General features: G+C 56.9%; 5 protein-coding genes across 5 annotated transcripts; 3 read left to right on the forward strand and 2 right to left on the reverse strand.

Moving 5' to 3' along the window:
* Window positions 1-229: 229 nt before the first annotated feature.
* Window positions 230-582, forward strand: CkaCkLH20_11665 (uncharacterized protein; the record flags this gene model as incomplete). Its single annotated transcript, XM_038894379.1, has 2 exons — window positions 230-316; window positions 367-582. The coding sequence occupies 2 exons, from the start codon at window positions 230-232 to the stop codon at window positions 580-582; spliced, it is 303 nt and encodes a 100-aa protein (XP_038740227.1).
* Window positions 583-7,913: 7,331 nt separating this feature from the next.
* Window positions 7,914-9,902, forward strand: CkaCkLH20_11666 (bacterial alpha-L-rhamnosidase domain-containing protein; the record flags this gene model as incomplete). Its single annotated transcript, XM_038894380.1, has 1 exon — window positions 7,914-9,902. One exon carries the CDS (start codon window positions 7,914-7,916, stop codon window positions 9,900-9,902), a length of 1,989 nt encoding a protein of 662 aa, XP_038740228.1.
* Window positions 9,903-10,710: 808 nt separating this feature from the next.
* On the reverse strand, window positions 10,711-12,871 carry CkaCkLH20_11667 (uncharacterized protein; the record flags this gene model as incomplete). Its single annotated transcript, XM_038894381.1, has 2 exons — window positions 10,711-12,552; window positions 12,608-12,871. The coding sequence occupies 2 exons, from the start codon at window positions 12,869-12,871 to the stop codon at window positions 10,711-10,713; spliced, it is 2,106 nt and encodes a 701-aa protein (XP_038740229.1).
* Window positions 12,872-16,431: 3,560 nt separating this feature from the next.
* Window positions 16,432-17,022, forward strand: CkaCkLH20_11668 (50s ribosomal protein; the record flags this gene model as incomplete). Its single annotated transcript, XM_038894382.1, has 1 exon — window positions 16,432-17,022. One exon carries the CDS (start codon window positions 16,432-16,434, stop codon window positions 17,020-17,022), a length of 591 nt encoding a protein of 196 aa, XP_038740230.1.
* Window positions 17,023-17,415: 393 nt separating this feature from the next.
* On the reverse strand, window positions 17,416-19,306 carry CkaCkLH20_11669 (uncharacterized protein; the record flags this gene model as incomplete). The annotated part of the gene is made up of 4 exons (XM_038894383.1): window positions 17,416-17,568; window positions 17,623-18,225; window positions 18,273-18,653; window positions 18,722-19,306. 4 exons carry the CDS (start codon window positions 19,304-19,306, stop codon window positions 17,416-17,418), a joined length of 1,722 nt encoding a protein of 573 aa, XP_038740231.1.
* Between the last annotated feature and the right edge of the window lie 241 nt (window positions 19,307-19,547).

A 19,547-nucleotide genomic window follows, 5' to 3' on the forward strand; every position in this document is an offset into this window, starting at 1 on the left:
GCTTGGAATGCCATCGAGTTGCTATGACTGTTAGATCCAGACTGTCTACCTCCTCGAGCTGCGCCCGGAAAGGCTGGTTCTGCTGATTTCCAAAGTCCCTGCTACGCCATTGATCTATTCTTGTTCTTGATATCTAGGGATGGGCAGAACTTTCCCCTTTCAACTCCTGAAGATATAAACCTCGAGCGAGGCTGCCTTCAGAATGAGTCAACAGCATCTTCAGAACCACATGAGCTCGTCCTCGTCTCGTCAAGCATCCATCCAATACTCTCAGCAGAATACTAGCGACCTTCTTCGCAAGCTTCAAGAAACCACTGTAAGTCAGCGCCAGTTGCTTCTCATTGGTCTTAGCTAATAAGTTGTCAGATCGCCGCTCTAAGAACATCAAGCAGCGCCATGGACTCGAACACCTCCTACAGCAGCAGTTCCAAGGGCACCTCGCCTGATCAGAAGGGAAAGGGCTACGATTCCACAGTCCTGTTCGACGGTCTTCTCCCTCGGATAGAGACGCGAGGTCAATGCAAAGGCCCATACGACAAGAGCAGCAGCAAGAAGAAGGAGGGCAAGAGTTCACATCGCTAGTAAGTGAAGACTCTTTTAGTTGGAGAGCGGTACTGACGGACTGCAACACAGGTAAAAATCATCTTCGGCTCATTCTTCTCGCAAGACTCGAGAAGACAGACCTGCCTCTCTTCGGGTTGTGCTTGAGCGCTGACTCGAAAGCGGCCGAGAACTCGCAAATATCCAGTCATGCTGCTCTTTCTGGCGCCGAAGTCTGCTGCGCTCGCGCAGAATTCAGGTACTTGGTAACACAACAGGCAGCATGGAAGAATACGGCTGGGTATCCGTAGATGGCCGTGGACCGGACAACTTTCCTCAACCATCACTGGAGCTCTGGATGGAGTGTCGCGTACCACGGCATGTGGATGCCTGGTGGAACGGTCTCAAGTGAGATGAAAGGTTCCAGGGTCGACAACGGATTGGTTCGGGCTTCTACAGCGACCGACGAACGTGTGATCCGACACATTCAAACTTGAAGGCGTTTGTTGGGCCTGGACATGTACAGCAGCTTTGGGATATATTTACGTTGGCGTTATTTAGACAAGCTTGGATCACTCTCTCAAATCTCTTCTATCTATCTTTTCACAGTCACCGTTCGGTCGACTTCGGCATACATAGAGAACATTTCGCTGTCAGCAGCAAGCATTGGCAATTGGAGCGGATATTGCACACATAGCGATCCTCCTATTCTTACAGTGTACCCTTGTAGCAAGAAAGCCGAGGAGCAGCGTTTGCCATTTTGGTCGACAGATGTGGGCTCGGGTCGAGTCTCCATTTCGAATGGAGGGCCCAGGCAATGAACCGACCTATTGACTGGCATCTGGCAGTCTGAACACGCAAAGTCGAGACAGACATGTCGACAGAACGGCGCTTGCGGTGTGGACAGCCGACCTCGGTGTGCGTACCTGAGCAGAGCAGTGTTAGCTCGGTGAGGCACAGCGACAAAATTTTGGGACTTTTGTCAACAGCGGCACATCCTTCAAGGCAGAAGACGGAATGTGCAGGGCCTGTCGGGTAAAAACACCCGCTCAAAAGACGTCGTCGGTTCCAAATCAGCCTTTCATCGCCTCCCCCGAGTACCGGGTACCCTTGTCATTGCATCACAGGTCTCAGCACAGCAATTTAATATGGACGACGTTTGAAGCTGTCTACCGCCATTTACTTACACCAACAACGGCTTTGCGGACGAGAGACTAGGCAGAGAGCGGTCTTCTCTCCCTGCGCAAGGATCAGCATTCTACAGAGGGTCGACGACGATGTTTCCTAAGAAACCCCCCCTGAAGCGATGGAGTCGTACCGCTAGACCCATGAACCCCACGACTTGCTTGGTCTGCTCTGTGCACCTAGCACCCCTCCTCGAAAGCAGGTCCAGGAATGGCATAGCGTTGAGGCGGCCGCCGCGAGTGGAGCCATCTTTCTTGAAGAAAAGGACAGGCGACCTGCTGATGAGGGTCGTAGGTATGTAACGCTTCATGTCCTGGTGCCTGGAGTAAGGGCTGGCCGGGTCGACGTTTCCCAGTTTCAACGACATCGTCAACAAGCAGAGGGCAATTACAAATCGTTTCAGTTCAAGGCGGAGTAGGGCTCTGATGTCAGCTACCCAGATAACTGCGATACTGATCGAGCAAGTGACGCATGAGAAAATTGAGTCCACACTTGGCCGTCAGCGCTGCCAGGAACAACAAGCAGCCAAGACTTGTTTGTTGCGCACTTCACGTGCGGAGGAAGCTCCGATGTCACTCGGCGTGGTTCTGCGGCACAGGAGGCAGCTCTGCAATCTCGAATGCTGACCTCACGACATGGGTAGAGCTCGCATATTGACACGCAACAACGACGACGCGCGCGTTGGCGATGTGATGCGGCCCCTTCCTTGGTGCGCTCGAGCTAGCGCTACATCATTTCTGATCCATCAAATCACTTTTCCCACTCGTGCAAGGACTCCAACACCACACCCCGGTTACCCGGACGCTTAGACTCCCGTCTGATGTCTGCCAGCGCACGGCGGCGGCGGCGGCGGCGCTGGCGGCGGAGGGATTTGATGGGGGAGAGGGGAGGGGTCTGGAGGAAACGCACGAACCGCGGCCGGGGCTCGACCAACCAAGACCTGGACTGCGAACGACCGGGGGTGTTTCGTTCTTCGGATCATTGACGGGTGGTGATTGGAGACGAGTCCGAAGGAGTCCCGCCGTCTACTTGGGGCTCCTTGGGACTAGGTCCGCGGTCTTGGGACGGAGAAACTCACCGGCAGGATCTCGCTTGATCCTCCCTGCTTTGGTGATGGTGTGTGTTATGTACAGGCCCTCGGGACTTTGGGGCCACCACTCACTTGTTAGGAATCTTTACAGCAGCGCGAGGATTCGACTCCTTCTTGGACGAAGACTACGAGCCAGTGAACGGGTTAATCCGTAGGAGTCGTGAGGGATTCGGCTACGGCCGTTATGATGGGTAAGGTACCCCCCCAGCCAGACCCCTGTTTTTCCAACCGGATAGTCTGCTGATATTCGTTTTGGGCACATGTTCCTCAACTCTTCGATATGGATCACTTTCTCCGTCATCGTCGTTTCTCTTCATTTCTCACTAACCACTCACTGATGAGGGGCTGTACAATACAACACCTACGTACGGGTCGTAACTTGTATCCGACCGTCGTCGGACGAAAGAAGCGGATCCGCGAAACTGCGGGTTTATCAATGTCAGCAATGACCAAGGATCGACCTTCTCAAGTCGTCGATGGGTCCCTTTTCTTCATGCAGCTCGGGTTCTTCGCTCGTCCACATTCGGTCGTCCGTGTTCGGTCGTGCGTATCTGGAACCTCCAGCTTTCCAGGGATGCAAAATGAGCTGCGACGACGAAAACCCGGGTCCCAGGAGAGAGACACGCCGGCATTTTCCCCCCGTCCCCGTGTCATCCCAGCCTTGCATCCCACCCGGGGGGAGCCCTTCGCTGGCCTCGGCCGAGGACGGGTGTCGCCCGCTGGTCCTCCCCTCCCCCTCCCCGCACGAGAATGGAACGTAGCGTGACCCAGCTCCGAACCCCAGCGGTAGCGAGTAAGCTCTTGCGGAGACTTCTAGAGAACCCAGAGATGCGGCAGGCACGTTCCTTCAACGGGCCCGTCCTGTCAGAAATTGAGGAGGGGAGAGGGGAGAGGGGGGGTGCGTCGTTCGAGGCTCGTCACCGTGGGGAGGAGACGTTCGTTTACCCACCCACTTAGGCTTCCGAATTACATACCTCTGGCAACGCCCGTCAGAACGATGTGAATCCTCCGCAGAAGGGGAAGGTGATGGCCGCGTGAAGGATCGAAGCGAGTGGCTTGGACCATGAGGCTATTCAGACGTTCGATGACAATGACGTGCCGGGGGTTCTGGATGCTGACCAGTCACCTTCACGTACCTCCCACTCGTCCCCCTTCCTGTCAGACAACTAACCCAGATGGCAACGGCTAATTCCGGGTGATGAGGAGGAAGCACTTTTGCTCTTCTGGCCTTTCTCTCTCTCTCTCTCTCTGCTGATTCCATCTCTTAGGAGGTAGACGTAGGCGCGTAAAGCTTGGGATCGTTGGCCTCCCTCCCCCGTCCATTCATAGGGCTAGGCAGCAGGCCACGATGGCGCATGCGCGCAGACATGCCTCCCGGCGGCGCAGGCATCGACAGCCCTATGCGGGCACAAGATTCTCGTCTGGAATCACCCGTTCATCCCATCCCATCCCACACACCCCCCCTTTTCGTGAGTGGTCGGCATCTTACCCGCCGTCTCTCCTCCCGAGGAAGCCGCAGTGGAGGAAGGGAAAAGGGGGTCTCGACTTGGTCAAATCGCGTGGGAGGCTTCTCAGGCGGTCCGATTCGGACCGTACTTTGTTATATCCAGAATCCACCTACCTCCCTTAACTCCGGCGGGTTCAGCTTCGAAAGGCGTGCTGGTTTCTGAGAGGTGGTGGAACGAGCTTCGGCGGGGGGTGTTGGATGGATCATTGGGCGGTGGGGGGTTGTAATCGCTCGTGTGGTTTGTTTGCGTGTTATGTTTGCGTGTTATGTTTGCTCGGTTCGGCTCGTCGAGGGCGTAGGGCTGTTGGGCTGGCTGTAGGTGTGTGTGGCTGCTGACTCCGGGGGAAAAAGGGGTGAGGGATGGGACTTTTGTCGGGTTGAGGTTCTTGGGGGATGATGTGGTTGGGTGGAGGATGCCGTGGGACTTTCGAGGGAGGGCGGGTTGGTGGTTTGGTGTGCGTTTGCGCGGGCTTGGGTTTGCGGTTTGGAGGTCGTCTCTATCGAGTTCTCTCTGATGGGCTGGACTTGTGAAGTTGGTTGGGGATGCATGACTTTGGGCAACTTCTCTCAAGGCGGGTTGGAGTGGTGAGTGAGTTGACGCGGGCTCGAGTTGGTCGGCTCTGCTTGGACTTTCGTCTTTCTCTCAGCATATCGTCGACTGGGTTTCATTGACTCCATTTCATGGGCGTCTGCACTTCGACGGTCTCATGCGGTTTCTTCTTGCAACGGAACGTATCATTGGAAACCAATGTGACGCTCATTAGCCCTCTGTCGCTGCCCATTTAAGTAGTTGAGACGTGTGTCGGTCGGTATTCATGGATGTTTTAAAAGGAGCCAAACTCTCCTAACTTGGAGGATCTAAACAAACAATCGCATTGACGGGCTGGCTTAGTCTAGGAAGATGTGTGTTGGGATCCTCATGGCGAGGACGTCATTATGGCTGACTTGAATGTCTGCTGTCATTGGGAGAGCATTAGCCGCACGATCTATCTCAAACTCCGTTCTCGTTAGTTTTGTCTCTCGGGGTTTCTGGTGGGATAAACGGAGGAACTTGGTTATAGTTTCTTCGCTGGGGACGTCGGAGAGTATGCTTCTGCGGTATGCTCTCGTACTGGGAATAACGGAGTGGAAAGACTACCTCAAAAGATGTTGAAGAGAGGACACTTTTCGGGACAAGAGAACGACGTTGTCATTGTCGTCGTTGTCAGGGGGGTCACGTGGTCGGCCGTGTTTATATACCGTTTCGGGTTGAGTCTTGAAACATCCGTCATGTCGGTCTTCCGGTACGCTTTTGAACAAGAGATGAAGCAGTCCTGTGTCGAAGTCAGATACGAGAGCGACAGTGGTTGACGTGGCGCTAGAGGGGCATTACGTTAGTTTCGCGATACCTAGATTGAACTCGGATGACGCAACCTGGGGCTTTCACATTGTCATTCTTTGCAAAGAGCTAGCGTTGCTAGACTCGCTTCCAACTGTTGAAGTCTATTTAGTAGTTCACCTCATACAGATGGATAGACAACGAACAACAACCCTCATGTCTTCCGAGTTGGGAACGTCCTCATTCCCAAGAATATCGATGCCGGGACTCATGGGAGGATATGAGAACGTCATTCGGTTGCCGCGCTGCTGTTTGAACTTTGGTTCTAACTTATTCTGCCAGAATCAACAGTCGACGACGATAGCCATGGATGATAAACATGTTCGTTCCAAATAGGTGATGCAAAATTGTTGACATCCTCGAAAGCCCGATGATACAAGCGACTCTTCCACCCACGAAATAGCTGTAAAAGAGCGTAGCCTCGACCGGATCCACATCACAGAAGGGCATCCCTAAGTTGCGTTATCCCCAAAGTCTATAGCTACCGATGGGCTTGAAGTAAGATAAAAGCAAGGGTCGTCGACACGGCATGGATACGGAGTACTACACGTAACGCAAAACGTTGCTGTAGTTCGTACTAGCTGGAGATCGTATTCATCTCAAGCTTTGTAGGCTAGTAAAGACATAAAAAGCGCCATTGCCAACATCACCGTCCGGTGTTTCAGGCAATGATTCATGTCTTCGTTTTCCAGACATCCTAATCGACAAGGTCTTTCACAGTGGTCTAGATCTCTTGGTTGTTTAACCGCACATCATCCATCCATCGTCACAGACCGGCCTGCCCTAACAGCGACCCTTTGAAGCTCATCATCGTTGAAGTATTCTGAAAGGTCGAACAGCCAACGACGAAGATCACGGAAGAAGAAACAGTTTAGGGTCCGACGGGTGTCATAAGGTATTTCAACGCCCCAACAGTATTCCTTTTCTCGGGCTGCTGTTAAGCCGTTGCAGTAATCCGCCTACAGGCTGATCAAAGCCTCCAACGCCAAGGCCGTGGCTTCCTAGTCTGCAGAAACACGATGAATTCACTCTTTAAATGAATGAGTGAATGGTATGGGGTTGCGTTATCCCCGGCATGGATGCTGTTGATAACCGCGGACACGGACGTGATCAGAGCAATCGAGACAACTTGGATTGGATCCATTAAGAGAAATGTCGCCGACGTTATCTATTTAACCTTAGAAGAGTGTACAACTGATTTTCTATGCCGTCAAGAGAGACTTTGGCAATTCCTAACTTACAAATGAAGTAGCAAGGCCTCCATGTTCCGGCACTTTGTTGAGTCGGCGTTGAGAAGGGTATTGATCGATTTGGTCACGATACTTCTCTATGATCACCGGTCTCTTGAGTATTCCAATTGAACAAACGGGCGAAAACGGCAACGAGAGAAAGAAACATCCAGGAGCCCAGGAGCAACTCGGAGCTGTACGGCGCAACTAGGAGCGTCGAAGGCGGAGGATCACAGTCACTTGGGAGCGGATTCCCAACCAAAGCGGCCTCACAGTTCCCACCGTCGACGTCTGCCAGACAGAGGATGCGAAGCATGTCCAAAACATTCCTTTTATAACTACCGCGTCGGTGTACAATGGGCAGGCATCGCCTCCCATACCAGTATCAACATTAGAACAGAGTGGCCTACGCACCTGTGCCAAGGAAACATCGACACGTTGTATGCGGTGCACGGGGAGAATGACACTGTCTACTTCCGTAGTTTCTCTTGAAAGGAGATTCAACTTCTAGGGAAAATCAACTCAACAGCAGGCCTGTTTCATGGTGACTCCCACCCATCAATAGAAGCAAGCATTCAAGTCAAGTTGTGTTGGCGTTCCTCCGATATTGGTTGCAGCCAACATCTTCACAGGTCATTCGGACTTCAGTGCACCAACCGAATCATTCACACACAACATCACATCTCCGAGACTTGGCAGCGTATAAGAAATATGCAGGGCCAAACCAACGGAAGAAATACGACGATACTCCCCCAAAGACCCCGCAACGCGGATCTACAACCCGCATCCCCTCGCCCAGATTTACCCCGACATCCCCCTCAATCTGGAGAACACGCGGGGAAATTCGATCCAGCCCCCTCCCAATCTAACTTACGTCTCAATCCGTCCTGCCAAGACACGTCACGATCGCCGTTGATATAGAACCTCACATCCGCGCCGCCGCACGCAATCCGACAATGGATAGCGTCCTAGCAGCCCGTCACAATGAAGCGCCTCCTCTGGCTCGCGCTGCTATTCTCTTCGGCCGCCGCCGTCGATGACCCGGCCCGGCCATGGGAAGCCTACATCAAGAGCCCGTCATCCCGCGACGTCCCCCCGCAACGAGTTCACGCCGTCTCGGGTGACGCCCAGGTCACGAACGCCCCGGATGGGACTTACGTCCTCTCCCTCCAGCCCGGCGGCCAAGTCTCCCTCGACTTCGGCTACGTCGGCGGCCTCCTCTCCATGAACACGCAGACGAACAACACCGACGAAGAAGATGGACCGCACTTCTCCCTCGCCTTCGCCGAGTCCCCCTCCTTCGTCCGCGCCATCTCGGACGACACCGGCGCAGTCTACACCCAGGACTACGACAAAGCCCTCAACGTCACCCTCACCGCCCCCGGGAACTCCTCCTACACGATGCCCACGGAGCGCTTCCGCGGCGGCTTCAAGTTCCTCACGATCCACGCCTTCGCCCCGGTCCGGATCTCGAGCATCGTCTGCCACCTCGGCTACTCCCCCTCGCAGCCCGACCCGAGCGTCTACTCCGGCCACTTCCACACCCCGGACGACGACCTCCTCGTCCGCGCCTGGTACGCCGGCGTCTTCACCGCCCAGACCAACATCGCGCCACCCGATACCTCCCGCTGGCTGCCCCAGGTCAAGGACGGCTGGGCCTACAACGCGACCCTCGGCGTCGAGGGCCCCATGCTCCTCGACGGCGCCAAGCGCGACCGCGCCGTCTGGCCCGGCGACCTCGGCATCGCCGGCACCACCGCCTACCTCGGCCTCGGCGACGTCGGCCTCGAGTCCGTACACTACGCCCTCGAGACCATGTTCCTCTACCAGAACGCCTCCACCGGCGCGCTCCCCTTCGCGGGCCCCACCACGGGCTCCTGGCGCCGCGGCGCCCGCAGCGACACCTACCACGCCTGGACCCTGATCGCGTGCTTCAACTACGCCGTCTTCACCACCGACGCGGCCTGGCTCGACGCGCGCTGGGACAAGATCGCCGCGGGTGTGGGCTACATCCTCCGCGCCCTCGCGGCCAACGACGTCGGGCTCGCGGAGCAGGTCGAGACGAATGACTGGGCGCGCCTCGGCGGCGGGGGCTTCAACAGCGCCCTCAACGCGCTGAACTATCACGCCCTCGCCTCGCTCTCGTCGCTAGCCGCAGACACGGCCCGCGCGTCCGATGCAGAGACATGGTCCGCGGCGGCTGCCAAGCTGAAGACGGCGTACAACGCCGTACTCTGGGACCCGGCGGCCTCGCTCTACCGCGACAACGAGTCCGCCGCGGGCGCGCTCCTGCACCCGCAGGACGGCAACGCGCTCGCGCTGTACTACAACCTGACGCAGTCGCCCGAGCAGGCCTCGTCCGTCTCGGCCGCTCTGCTGGGGAACTGGAACGAGATCGGGCCCGTGACGCCGGAACTGCCGGATACCATCTCGCCCTTCATCTCGAGCGTCGAGGTACTCGCGCACTACGCGGCGTCCAAACCGCGGCGCGCGCTGCGTCTGATGCGGCGGACGTGGGGCCACATGCTCGACTCGCCGGAGATGACGGGCGCGACGCTGGTCGAGGGCATGTCAGCCAACGGATCTCTGTACTACCGGTCGCGGCGGGGGTACAACTTCGACGCGGCGTACACGTCGCTGTCGCACAGCTGGTCGACGGGGCCGACGCAGGCGCTGAGCTTCAAGGCGGTCGGGCTGGAGGTGGTCGGGTGGAAGAAGTGGGTTTTCAGGCCTGCGCTGGGGGATTTGAAGAGCGCGCGGGCCGGGTGGGCGGGCGGCGGCGGGGAGTTCGGCGCTGTAGTTGAGGTTGACGGGGATGTGATTGAGGCTGAGATTTGGACCCCTGGCGGCACGAAGGGGAGGGTTGAGATTGCTTGCGAGGTCTTGCTTATTGATGGGGAAGTGGTGGATGGCGGTCAAGTTGAAGGTGGGAAAATGAAGATCAGAGGGGAAAAGTGTAGTTTTGGTTGTTAGTGTTACCGTCGTCATCTGGTGTCACAAAGCTGCAGTAAGCCATGGCAGCCAACAGCGCGGAAGGCATCCTGAACAACCAACTCAATGTCAAACGATGAATGTTAGAGGCAAAAAGCGAGAAGGACGCTTGAGGTATCCAAGTTATCAATCAAAACAGGCAAAAGCAAAAGAATATGCCCCCTCACGGGATTGAACCGTGGACCTTCGCATATTGACGTACGTACGAGTGCGACGCTCTACCACTGAGCCAAAAGGGCATGTCAGAGCGAGGCACAATTGAGTTTATGACCCCTGGGAGGGCTGAGCTCAGCGTCCTCGAGAGCGGGGGCAGCTTGTTGGTGGAGGCGGGATCGTGGGGTTCTCACCGCCGGCGGACCTTGAGGCAGTCAGCCAGTGGCGAGACTATTCAGATCAAGAGATTCGCGTCAAAGCAGACCGGAATGATCATAGCAAGCCTTTAGGACTTGCGAAAATTCTTCCATGGACAGTGACACTGACATCGACGGGTTGGAACCAGCGAGGGGAGGGAAGATGTTGTCAGGTTTGCGTTATGCAAGTTCGCCAATGTCGGCTCAGTGAAAGATTCAACAAACAATCATATGGTCACAGTCATGTAAGAATCATGCTTGTCTTAACCGTTCCAATTCTTGCGTCTACCTCATCTGCTCATGCTCATGACGGGCTAACTAGAATACACCCATGCATCTAGGCTGGGGGAATTATGGTAAACATTCCAAAAGTCATTAAAAACCGAAAACCGTCCAACTCCGAATGAACTTTTCTCTGGTATCCGTTATCCCGAAATCCCTTAGTCAACCTCCTCCATGGCGCTGTCACCGGTCTCGACGGCGGGCGCGTCGGCGGCGGGAGCACCCTCGGTCTTCTCCTCCTGCTCATCGATGTTGAGGCCGAGCTGGACGAGCTTGTGAATGCGCTCGGCAAAGCTGGCGGGCTCGTCAATGGTGAAGCCAGAGACAAGCAGAGAGGTCTCGAACAGAAGCTGAACGATGGACTTGACGGTGCGGTCGTTCTCGCCGTCGTTCTCGACCTTGTTCTTGAGCTCCTGGATGATGGGGCTCTTGGGGGAGATCTCGAAGGTCTTCTTGGAAGACATGTACGAGGACATGGAGGTGTCACGGAGGGCCTGGGCCTTCATGATACGCTCCATGTTGGCGGACCAACCGAACTGGCCGGTACGGATGGCGCAAGGAGCACCGACGAGCTTGTGGGAGACGACGACCTTCTCGACCTTGTCGCCGAGGACGTTCTTGAGGGACTTGGCAAGACCCTCGTACTCCTTCTCCTCCTTCTCGCGCTGCTCCTTCTCCTCCTCGGTCTCCTCGAGCTCGAAGTCCTTGGTGATATCGACGAGCTTCTTGCCCTCGAACTCCTTGAGCTGAGTCATGGCGTACTCGTCAATGGGGTCAACGAGGAAGAGAACCTCGAAGTTCTTCTCCTTGAGGGAGTCAAGGAAGGGGGACTTGGTGACGGCCTTGATGGACTCGCCGGTGATGTAGTAGATGTTCTTCTGGACCTCGGGCATGCGAGTAACGTAGTCAGAGAGGGAGGTGAGCTCATCGCCAGACTTGGTGGTCTGGTAGCGGAGGAGCTTGGCAAGGATGTTGCGGTTCTGGGAGTCCTCGTGGATACCGAGCTTGAGGTTCTTGGAGAAGGCAGAGTAGAACTTGTCGAACTGCTCCTTGTCCTCGGCGATCTCCTGGAAGAGCTCAAGAGACTTCTTGACGATGTTCTTCTTGATGACCTTCATGATCTTGTTCTGCTGGAGAGTCTCACGGGACAGGTTGAGAGGAAGGTCCTCAGAGTCGACAACACCCTTGACGAAGCCGAGCCACTCGGGGACGAGGTCGGTGGCATCGTCGGTGATGAAGACGCGGCGGACGTAGAGCTTGATGTTGTTCTTGGTCTTCTTGGTCTCGAACAGGTCGAAGGGAGCGCGCTTGGGGACGAAGAGGATGGCGCGGAACTCGAGCTGACCCTCGACGGAGAAGTGCTTGACGGCAAGGTGGTCCTCCCAGTCGTTGGAGAGGGACTTGTAGAAGGAAGCGTACTCCTCCTGCTGGATGTCCTGGGGGTTGCGGGTCCAGATGGGCTTCTGCTTGTTGAGCTCCTCCTCCTCGATGGAGGTCTCCTTGACCTTCTTGGTCTTGGGCTTCTTCTCCTCCTCCTCGTCGTCGACCTCCTCGATCTTGGGCTTCTTGTCGTCGCCCTCCTCGGTGGTCTCCTCGGCCTCCTCATCGGGGACCTCCTTCTCGGTCTCCTTGGTGACGTGGAGGTAGATGGGGTAGGAGATGAACTCGGAGTGCTTCTTGATGACCTCCTTGACCTTGGCCTCGTTGAGGTAGTCGGTCTGCTCGTCCTTCAGGTGAAGGATGATCTTGGTACCGCGGCCAAGGGGCTCACCCTCGGTGTCGGGAATGATGGAGAAGGTGCCGCCGGCGGACGACTCCCAGATGTACTGCTCGTCGTCGTTGTGCTTGGAGACGACGGTGACCTTGTCGGCGACGAGGTAGGCAGAGTAGAAACCAACACCGAACTGACCGATCATGGAGATGTCGGCACCGGCGGTGAGGGCCTCCATGAACTGCTTGGTGCCGGAGCGGGCAATGGTACCGAGGTTGTTGACGAGGTCCTGGGTGCTGTTAGTACGGAGCAGTAGACAGGGGGTTGTCGAGTCAATCACTTACAGCCTTGGTGAAACCAATACCGGTATCGCGGATGGTGAGGGTCTTGTTCTCCTTGTCGGGGATGATGTCGATCCTCAGGTCCTTGCCCGAGTCGAGCTTGCTGGGGTCGGAGAGGGACTCATAGCGGATCTTGTCCAAAGCATCGGAGGCGTTGGAAACAAGTTCACGCAGGAAGATCTCCTTGTTTGAGTAGACGGTGTTGATGATGAGAGACAGGAGCTGAGAGATCTCAGCCTGGAACTCGAAAGTCTCCGGGGCAGACATTGTGATGGTGTGTGTATGGGTATCTAAGGCGTAACGGTCGTGATTCTGGGAGGATTGTTAGCTGGTGTTGCAAACGAAGGGTGGTGGCGGTGGGCGATTGATGGAAAATGGCGGGGTAGAGGGGTGATGGCGAATTTGTAACCCTTCCAAGAGACGAGCAACGACAAGCACTACCGCCTCTGGAAAATCAAAAACACCAAGATGATGGGAGTAGATGCAATCGAGAATGTCGTCGACAAGGCTGACGACGCATTGCGACACCAGGCTCAAGCGCAAGTAGGGAAGTGAGGGGTGGCGTTTGCGGATGGCGGGATGCAAAGCAAACAGGGCAGCAACACATACCTTGAGAGTAGATTCTCTACGACGTAGCAGATGTTTCGCTGCACTGATCGAGATAGAGATTGAAGTCTTTTAACAGACAATGAAGAAAATGGAGATTTGGAGGGAGAGAGGAAAGTGTGAAGTGAGGAAAAGGTTGAAGAGATGGAAGTCTTGGGGAAGAGTCGGAGGCTAAAAAGCAACGGCCGTCACAGTCTGGCCAAAGCAGAAACCCAGCTCAGAAATTCTATACGATTCCATCAGCTACAGGCCTTCCTCCTTCCAGACCCTTCTCTGATTCGCTTGCCCTGCCACCACGGCAACAGTGCGGGGGTAATGATTGGCCGGGACGCTGGAGGTGGACCGGGTCTCGATTGTGGGACGGGGTCCTTCCCGATGGAAAAAAAGAGAATGGGAAGGCGCCTTCTGCCTTTGCCTTTGCCTCTAGTGTATGGATATGCGATTGCCATTGTCGTTTGTTGCCTGCCGTCTGTCTGCCTGCATGATTCCAGTGTCCGCCTGCAATTTCTGCCATTCCCGTTGCTGTCCATCTACCTATCAGACAAGAGTCATTGGCGGTGCTGCTTCTAGCACTTGCTCCTGCCTTGCCTGAAGAGCAGTCGGCACCTTCCATCGCCGTCGTTGCCCCTCGACCTGTGGCTCCTTCCCCTCTGTGGGGTTGGATGTCAGCGCCTGCCCTCTTTTTTTCCATTTGCGGTCTTGCTCATCGCCACTACCCCTCCCTTGATTTTTTCTTTGCGAATGGCCTCATATGTTCCCGAGACTTCCATAGGTATTCTACTCGACTCTTCGATTGCATTTGCGGCTAAGGTAGTCTCTCTCCTAAGAAGGCGACGGTGTGCGGGCTGCATGCATCGCCTCCAAGTCCGACTCTGGTGCCTAAGAAGTAGCTCGGCGCCTACATGCAGACGGCGCCGTCAGCCCCATGGTCCCTGGAAGTCCCTGAGTCCCACCCACACGTGAGGCTGAAAGTGAGGCGTCCTGCTCTCTCCGGCTTCCCCATGTTTGGGGCTACGTGAATCACTTGCGTCGGCCCTGCCAACACATCAATCAATCAACCCATGGCCATGGAAACGCTGCGACAGTGGCACGGTCGACTTTGACAGCATGGTCTGGGTGTTTCTAGACCCCAGTGCGACATGTCAAACAACTATCTAATGTCTTGGCCGTGTCTGTGAGCACATCGTAAGCACACCTACCGCGGTAAGGCGTCCGTAGCTATCGTTCTAAAGGCGGCAACCATTGATATCCCTCAACTCCATGCCAACATCCCTTCCATCCCGCCTGTCAGCTCAGCCAACAAGATGCCCGCCCCGCAACGAAGAGATCCTTCTAGAAGCGACGGTCGCGAGGCTATGAACAGCACGGAATGACACCCACCGCACATGCTACATCCTTCCAGCCTGCTCAGGCCCCCAACTTTGTACACTTATTTCATACTCATACTACCTAACTTGTTCACCGAACCATTTCGGCATTCGGTATCGTCAACGTCGGGCACGGGTCCACTTCACACCGGTCCCGCCTCCGGCCCCACAATCCCGATGAGAACCGCTCCGGCTCCGGCGACGCCGTTTCTCGGTCAAATTCTTGCCATTGTGATATATGAATCGTCCGTGGCAACCACACTTGCCTTTCGGACCCATAGACCTTCGAATGGAAGCAGCTCACGCTTGTTAAATCCCAAAGACGTTTCTAATAGGCCACACGGCCCTAAACTCCAGGCCATGCCTTCAACTCACCAAACACTTTTGACTTACATCCGTAACGCTCTTACAAGCGGCAGCCTCGCCAGGTTGGCAGCCGATTAGAGTACTCCATGTTCCACCGAGTGCGCATGCATGCCCAATCGCAACCTAGAACCCAGCCAGAGGCAACTTCTCCCACTCCCATATCTCGAAGTCGGATATCCCATATTATACACTGTATATAACCTCTATACATGATATCTTACACCATCCCATCACGTCCCCTGCTCCTTGGCCAAAACATCCCCGAGAGCACGATACCTCCGATCGGCATAAACAAGCCCAAACCCCTCCCCACCCCCCTTCACAACCACCTCAACCTCCCCAACGACAACAACATGATCCCTCACCCTCACAACCCCCTCCCCGAGAGCCCGACACTTCAACACAAACAACACCCCGTCCCCCTCCAACACAGGCGCCTCCCCGTCCTCCTCCACGACCTCCACCCCCGCAAACACATTCCCCTCCTCGTCGTTATTCCCCCTCGTGAACCTCTCCGCCACCCGCGCACCCTCCGCCCCCTCCGCCAGCACGTGCACGTTAAACCGGCCCCCCAAGTCCTCGATCGCGGCCAGCGTCCGGCTCGGCGTCCGCACGTTGAACGTCACCAGCGGCACCGGGTCCATGCTCAGGCTGACCAGGCTCGACATCGTCATCCCCCGCGGCCGGCCCTCGCGGTCCGTGGAGGTGCAGACCACGACGGGGTGCGCCAGCCTGCGCATCACGCCGCGGAGCTGCTCCGAGAGCGTGTCTTTTGGGTTGTGGGTATGCGTGGGAGGTTGCGCCGGCGAGGTGCGCCATGATCGTGTGGGGGTCGTCGTGTGTAGAGCTCGGAGGTGGGAGGGTCGTGTTGTTTCGACGAGCGATTGCGGTCTCGCCAGGCAGGTATTCAAAGCTGTCAATTATATTCAATCAGCTGCTGTGACGACATTGTGATCTCGGAGCGCAGAAATGTAGAAAACTCACAACCTCCAGCGTCCTCCCCGCGGACCCTCACCCGGCCGGCCCGGCGCAGCGCGTTCCCCAGCACACGAGCTCCGCTCATCGCATGCCCGGTGCTCTTTACTGTCCTTGACCGGAACTCAGAACCGAGGAGCTTTTGTAGTTCAAAACTGCGAGTCGCGCGCAATAAAACGACTAGAGGCTGCGGTAGTTGGCGGGGGAAAGAAGACGTAAGTTCGTAACTGGTGGGTTTGTCATGGAAGAGGGTCCCGCGATATCTAGGTCGGTAATAGCTCAAAGCTCCGATGTGATGTAAATCCCATAAAAAAATATCCCTTATCGATAAGACCCTTCCCACCACCCACCCCGTCAATTGGGACCTACGGCCGTGCACGGAACTCCCCGGCCCCCGAACCGAAATTTTGGCCTCGCGCGCTCAACACCAAAGCCAACCCATCACGAAAGCTCCAGCTCCAGCTCTCTCCTCAACCTTCCTCTCCCACGAAGCACCCTCACGCCGCCGCCAAAATGTCCAAACTCCCAACCCACCTCCCGCGCCCGACAACCCTCCTCACAAAACGCCCATCCCTCACACGACCATCCACAACAACCCCAGCGCCCTACAACGCCTCAACACCAACCCAGCACGCCCAGTCCCGCGCCGCGACCTTCGTCCCCCGCCCCCGACGCCCCTACACCTTCACCCAGATGATCCAGCTCTCCGACGGCTCCGCCTTCACCGTCCGCACCACCTCCCCCGCGCCCCTCGTCCGCTCCGCCAAGGACTCCCGCAACCACGCCATGTGGCAGCCCACCGACAAGTCCCTCAAGAACGTCGAGGTCGACGAGGCCGGTAAGCTGGCCGCCTTCCGAGAGCGTTTCGGTCGCGGTTTCGACCTGGCCGCCAAGCCCGAGGAGGAAGAGGCCGCCGCCGCTGCTGCTCCGGCTGCTGGCAAGGACGGTGCGGGCAAGAAGCAGGATGCTGCCGCCGCTGCCGCTCCCGAAGAAGACCCCTACGACCTCGGCGACCTGATCAGCGGCTACGCGGCGAATTCCAACGTCGACCAGAGCAAACTCAACAGTGCCAAGTACGGTGTCAAGCCGAAGAACGCTTCATAAACCGGTTCGCATACGGGCAGGGAAGACGGGATGAGGGAAAGACTTGTACGATGGCAAGGACGGGTGGAAGAGAAACTGTGAGATTTGCAGCGCCCGGCCGGAGCAGAGGGAAGGCTTGGGCCAGGCACCAAAAGTCAGGAGAGGCGGATTACGAGGAGGGGAGCCCTATACCCTCGTGGGTTCTCTACTGTCACATATGTACAACAATACCAACAACAACAACGTCAACGACCAACCAAGAAAGGCTGCGACTCATGCATGCGCTTTGTTCCAAACTCGTCCGATGCCCCTCGCCGCCGCCGCATGCTCTCAAAAGAAGTAGAAACCAGTGCCTTGCGATGTTGTAGTAGGATTGATGTAAGAAAGCTTTCTGCGCGGTGACTCCTCGGCCTTCTAATCGGAGTCGTCGTTGATGGTGGCGCGGGCCCTGTCGATGGCCGTGTCGCCCGGGGGCTTGCTCTGCTGGATGACGGGCGGGCGGTAGAAGACCGTCTCGTCGTCCTCGGCGTCCAGCTGCATTAGGAATGTCTCCCACTTTTCAATCAACTGCGAATTATGTGAGTTCATGTTTGTGTGAAAATGGTGCTGTGGGCGGCTTACCTCTTTTTGTGCCTCAACCGCGCTCTCCAAGAACGTCTCCACTCCACTCTTGAAGTCCTCGACCTTCTCCCTCTCGAAGCGGTCCAGCTCCGCCCTCATCAGACGTCCCATGTCCTCAAAGAGAAGCCTCGCCTGGTGGACCTTCCTCTCGACGTCGGCCACCTCAGCGCTGATCTGGTTCAGCCTGTCCTGCTGGCTCTTGCCCTGTCGCAGGAGCTTGTCCTGTGTGCTCTTCTTCTTCTGCAGCTCTGACTCGGCCGAGTGCCACGAGTGGAACGCCTTTTGCCTCTGGCTGAAGGCCTGCTTGACCGAGCCGATGAGACGGATGTACTCCTCGATGATGATGCCGAAAGTGAGGACATCCTGCTGCGCCTGGCGGTCGTAGACGTCACGGATGGTAAGCTGCAGTTCCGACAACGCATCCAGCGGTCCTGAGAGAGATGGCGAGAGCTCGACGGTGGAGAGGGCGTGGAGCGACGCCGAGAAGTCCCCGGCGGCCTCGGCCATCATCTTACGCTGGCCGACCATCGTCTCCATGGCCTTGAGCAGTGCCTTGAGTTGGTTCTCGAGAGCGTCGAGGTACACCTTGCGGTCGTGGAACCACTGCACACGTTAGACACATCCTCAGATAATTGATACACTGGACTTACATCATCCTGCTCGACGAACTTGTTGCTGCTGCCAACACTAATACCCAGACTGCCAAGAACGCCCTTGCTCTCGCTGGGAAGCGGATCTCTGCGCTCCTTGTGCTTGACATCAACATTGAACGACTCGCTCTCGAGGAACAGCTTCAGGTCGGCGTCGTGCTGGAGGGTCGGGTGCGCGGCGGTCTTGTTCAGCATCTTCTCGAGAGCGGCCCGACGTCCCTCGACGAAGTTGCTCTCAAAGCGACCGACGGCCTGCTTCTCCGGCGGCGGCGGCACGACCACTCCCGGGTTGTTTCCGTGGAGTGTGTTATACAGCCACAAGAAGTCGCGGTACCTGCGCTTGACCTCGAACTCGGGCTGCTTGTAAGCCTTGGAGGATGTCTGCAGCAGCACACAGTCAGCACCCTTCACCCGACCGACTATGACGACACATCCCGGTGTCTCCTTACCTTGGTCCGCACGGAGTAGACAATGTGCGAGCTCGTCAGGTCGCCGACCTTGTGCGGGTCGCCCACGGTGATGGTAAAGGTCGGTTTGCTAGCCTGCTCCACGCTCATGCTGGGTTGGGTATGCGTCCGGACGGGACTCGGATGCGCGGCCTGGACGGGCGGCGGCTGTCTCGGGCCCGAGGGGCGATCGTACTCGTCGTCGTCGATGCGGTGAGGGTCAGCCGGACCGGAGCGCCTGGCCTGCTGCTGCGGCGGCATCGTGGTGCGGATCACCATCTGCTCCTTCTGCGGCGGGACGGGCGGAGCGTCTTGGCCCGCGTCGGCGCCATGGTCGTCGGCGGCGGCGGGAGCGCCAAGGGGACCCAGAGGACCGAGGGGATCGTCGACGGCCTCGAGGCGGGTGGGCTGGGCGACCAGGCGACGGACGGGACCGGATCGTGACGGACGAGGGGCGGAGGAGGTGCTGGGAGCGTCCGACTTGGCGGAAGCCTGCGACGTCGACTGCTCGTTCTGAGAGGGCGCTTGCGAGGGGGCCTCGGCGGCGGGTTGCGAATCGCCCCAGGGCGACTCTTCGAGGGGATCCATGCTGGTGTGTTTGCGCTTCAATCTGGAGTCTCGTGGAAATGGATTGGCGTCAACGAGATCGAGACCACGCAAGCGGTAGAAGTGAGAGGTGGTATGTCGATAAGTGTTGAGGTAGGTAGTTACGTAGGCAGGTTGACAAGGCAGCACGGCCGGTTCTGGTCTCACTGACGCTCAATGCGAATGCACCAGCTGCTCCGCACCATGTGATTCGCTGAAGTCCGTTGGGAGCTTCAGCCACTTG

Source organism: Colletotrichum karsti (assembly GCF_011947395.1).
Source record: "Colletotrichum karsti strain CkLH20 chromosome Unknown Scaffold50, whole genome shotgun sequence".
NCBI lineage: Eukaryota > Fungi > Ascomycota > Sordariomycetes > Glomerellales > Glomerellaceae > Colletotrichum > Colletotrichum karsti.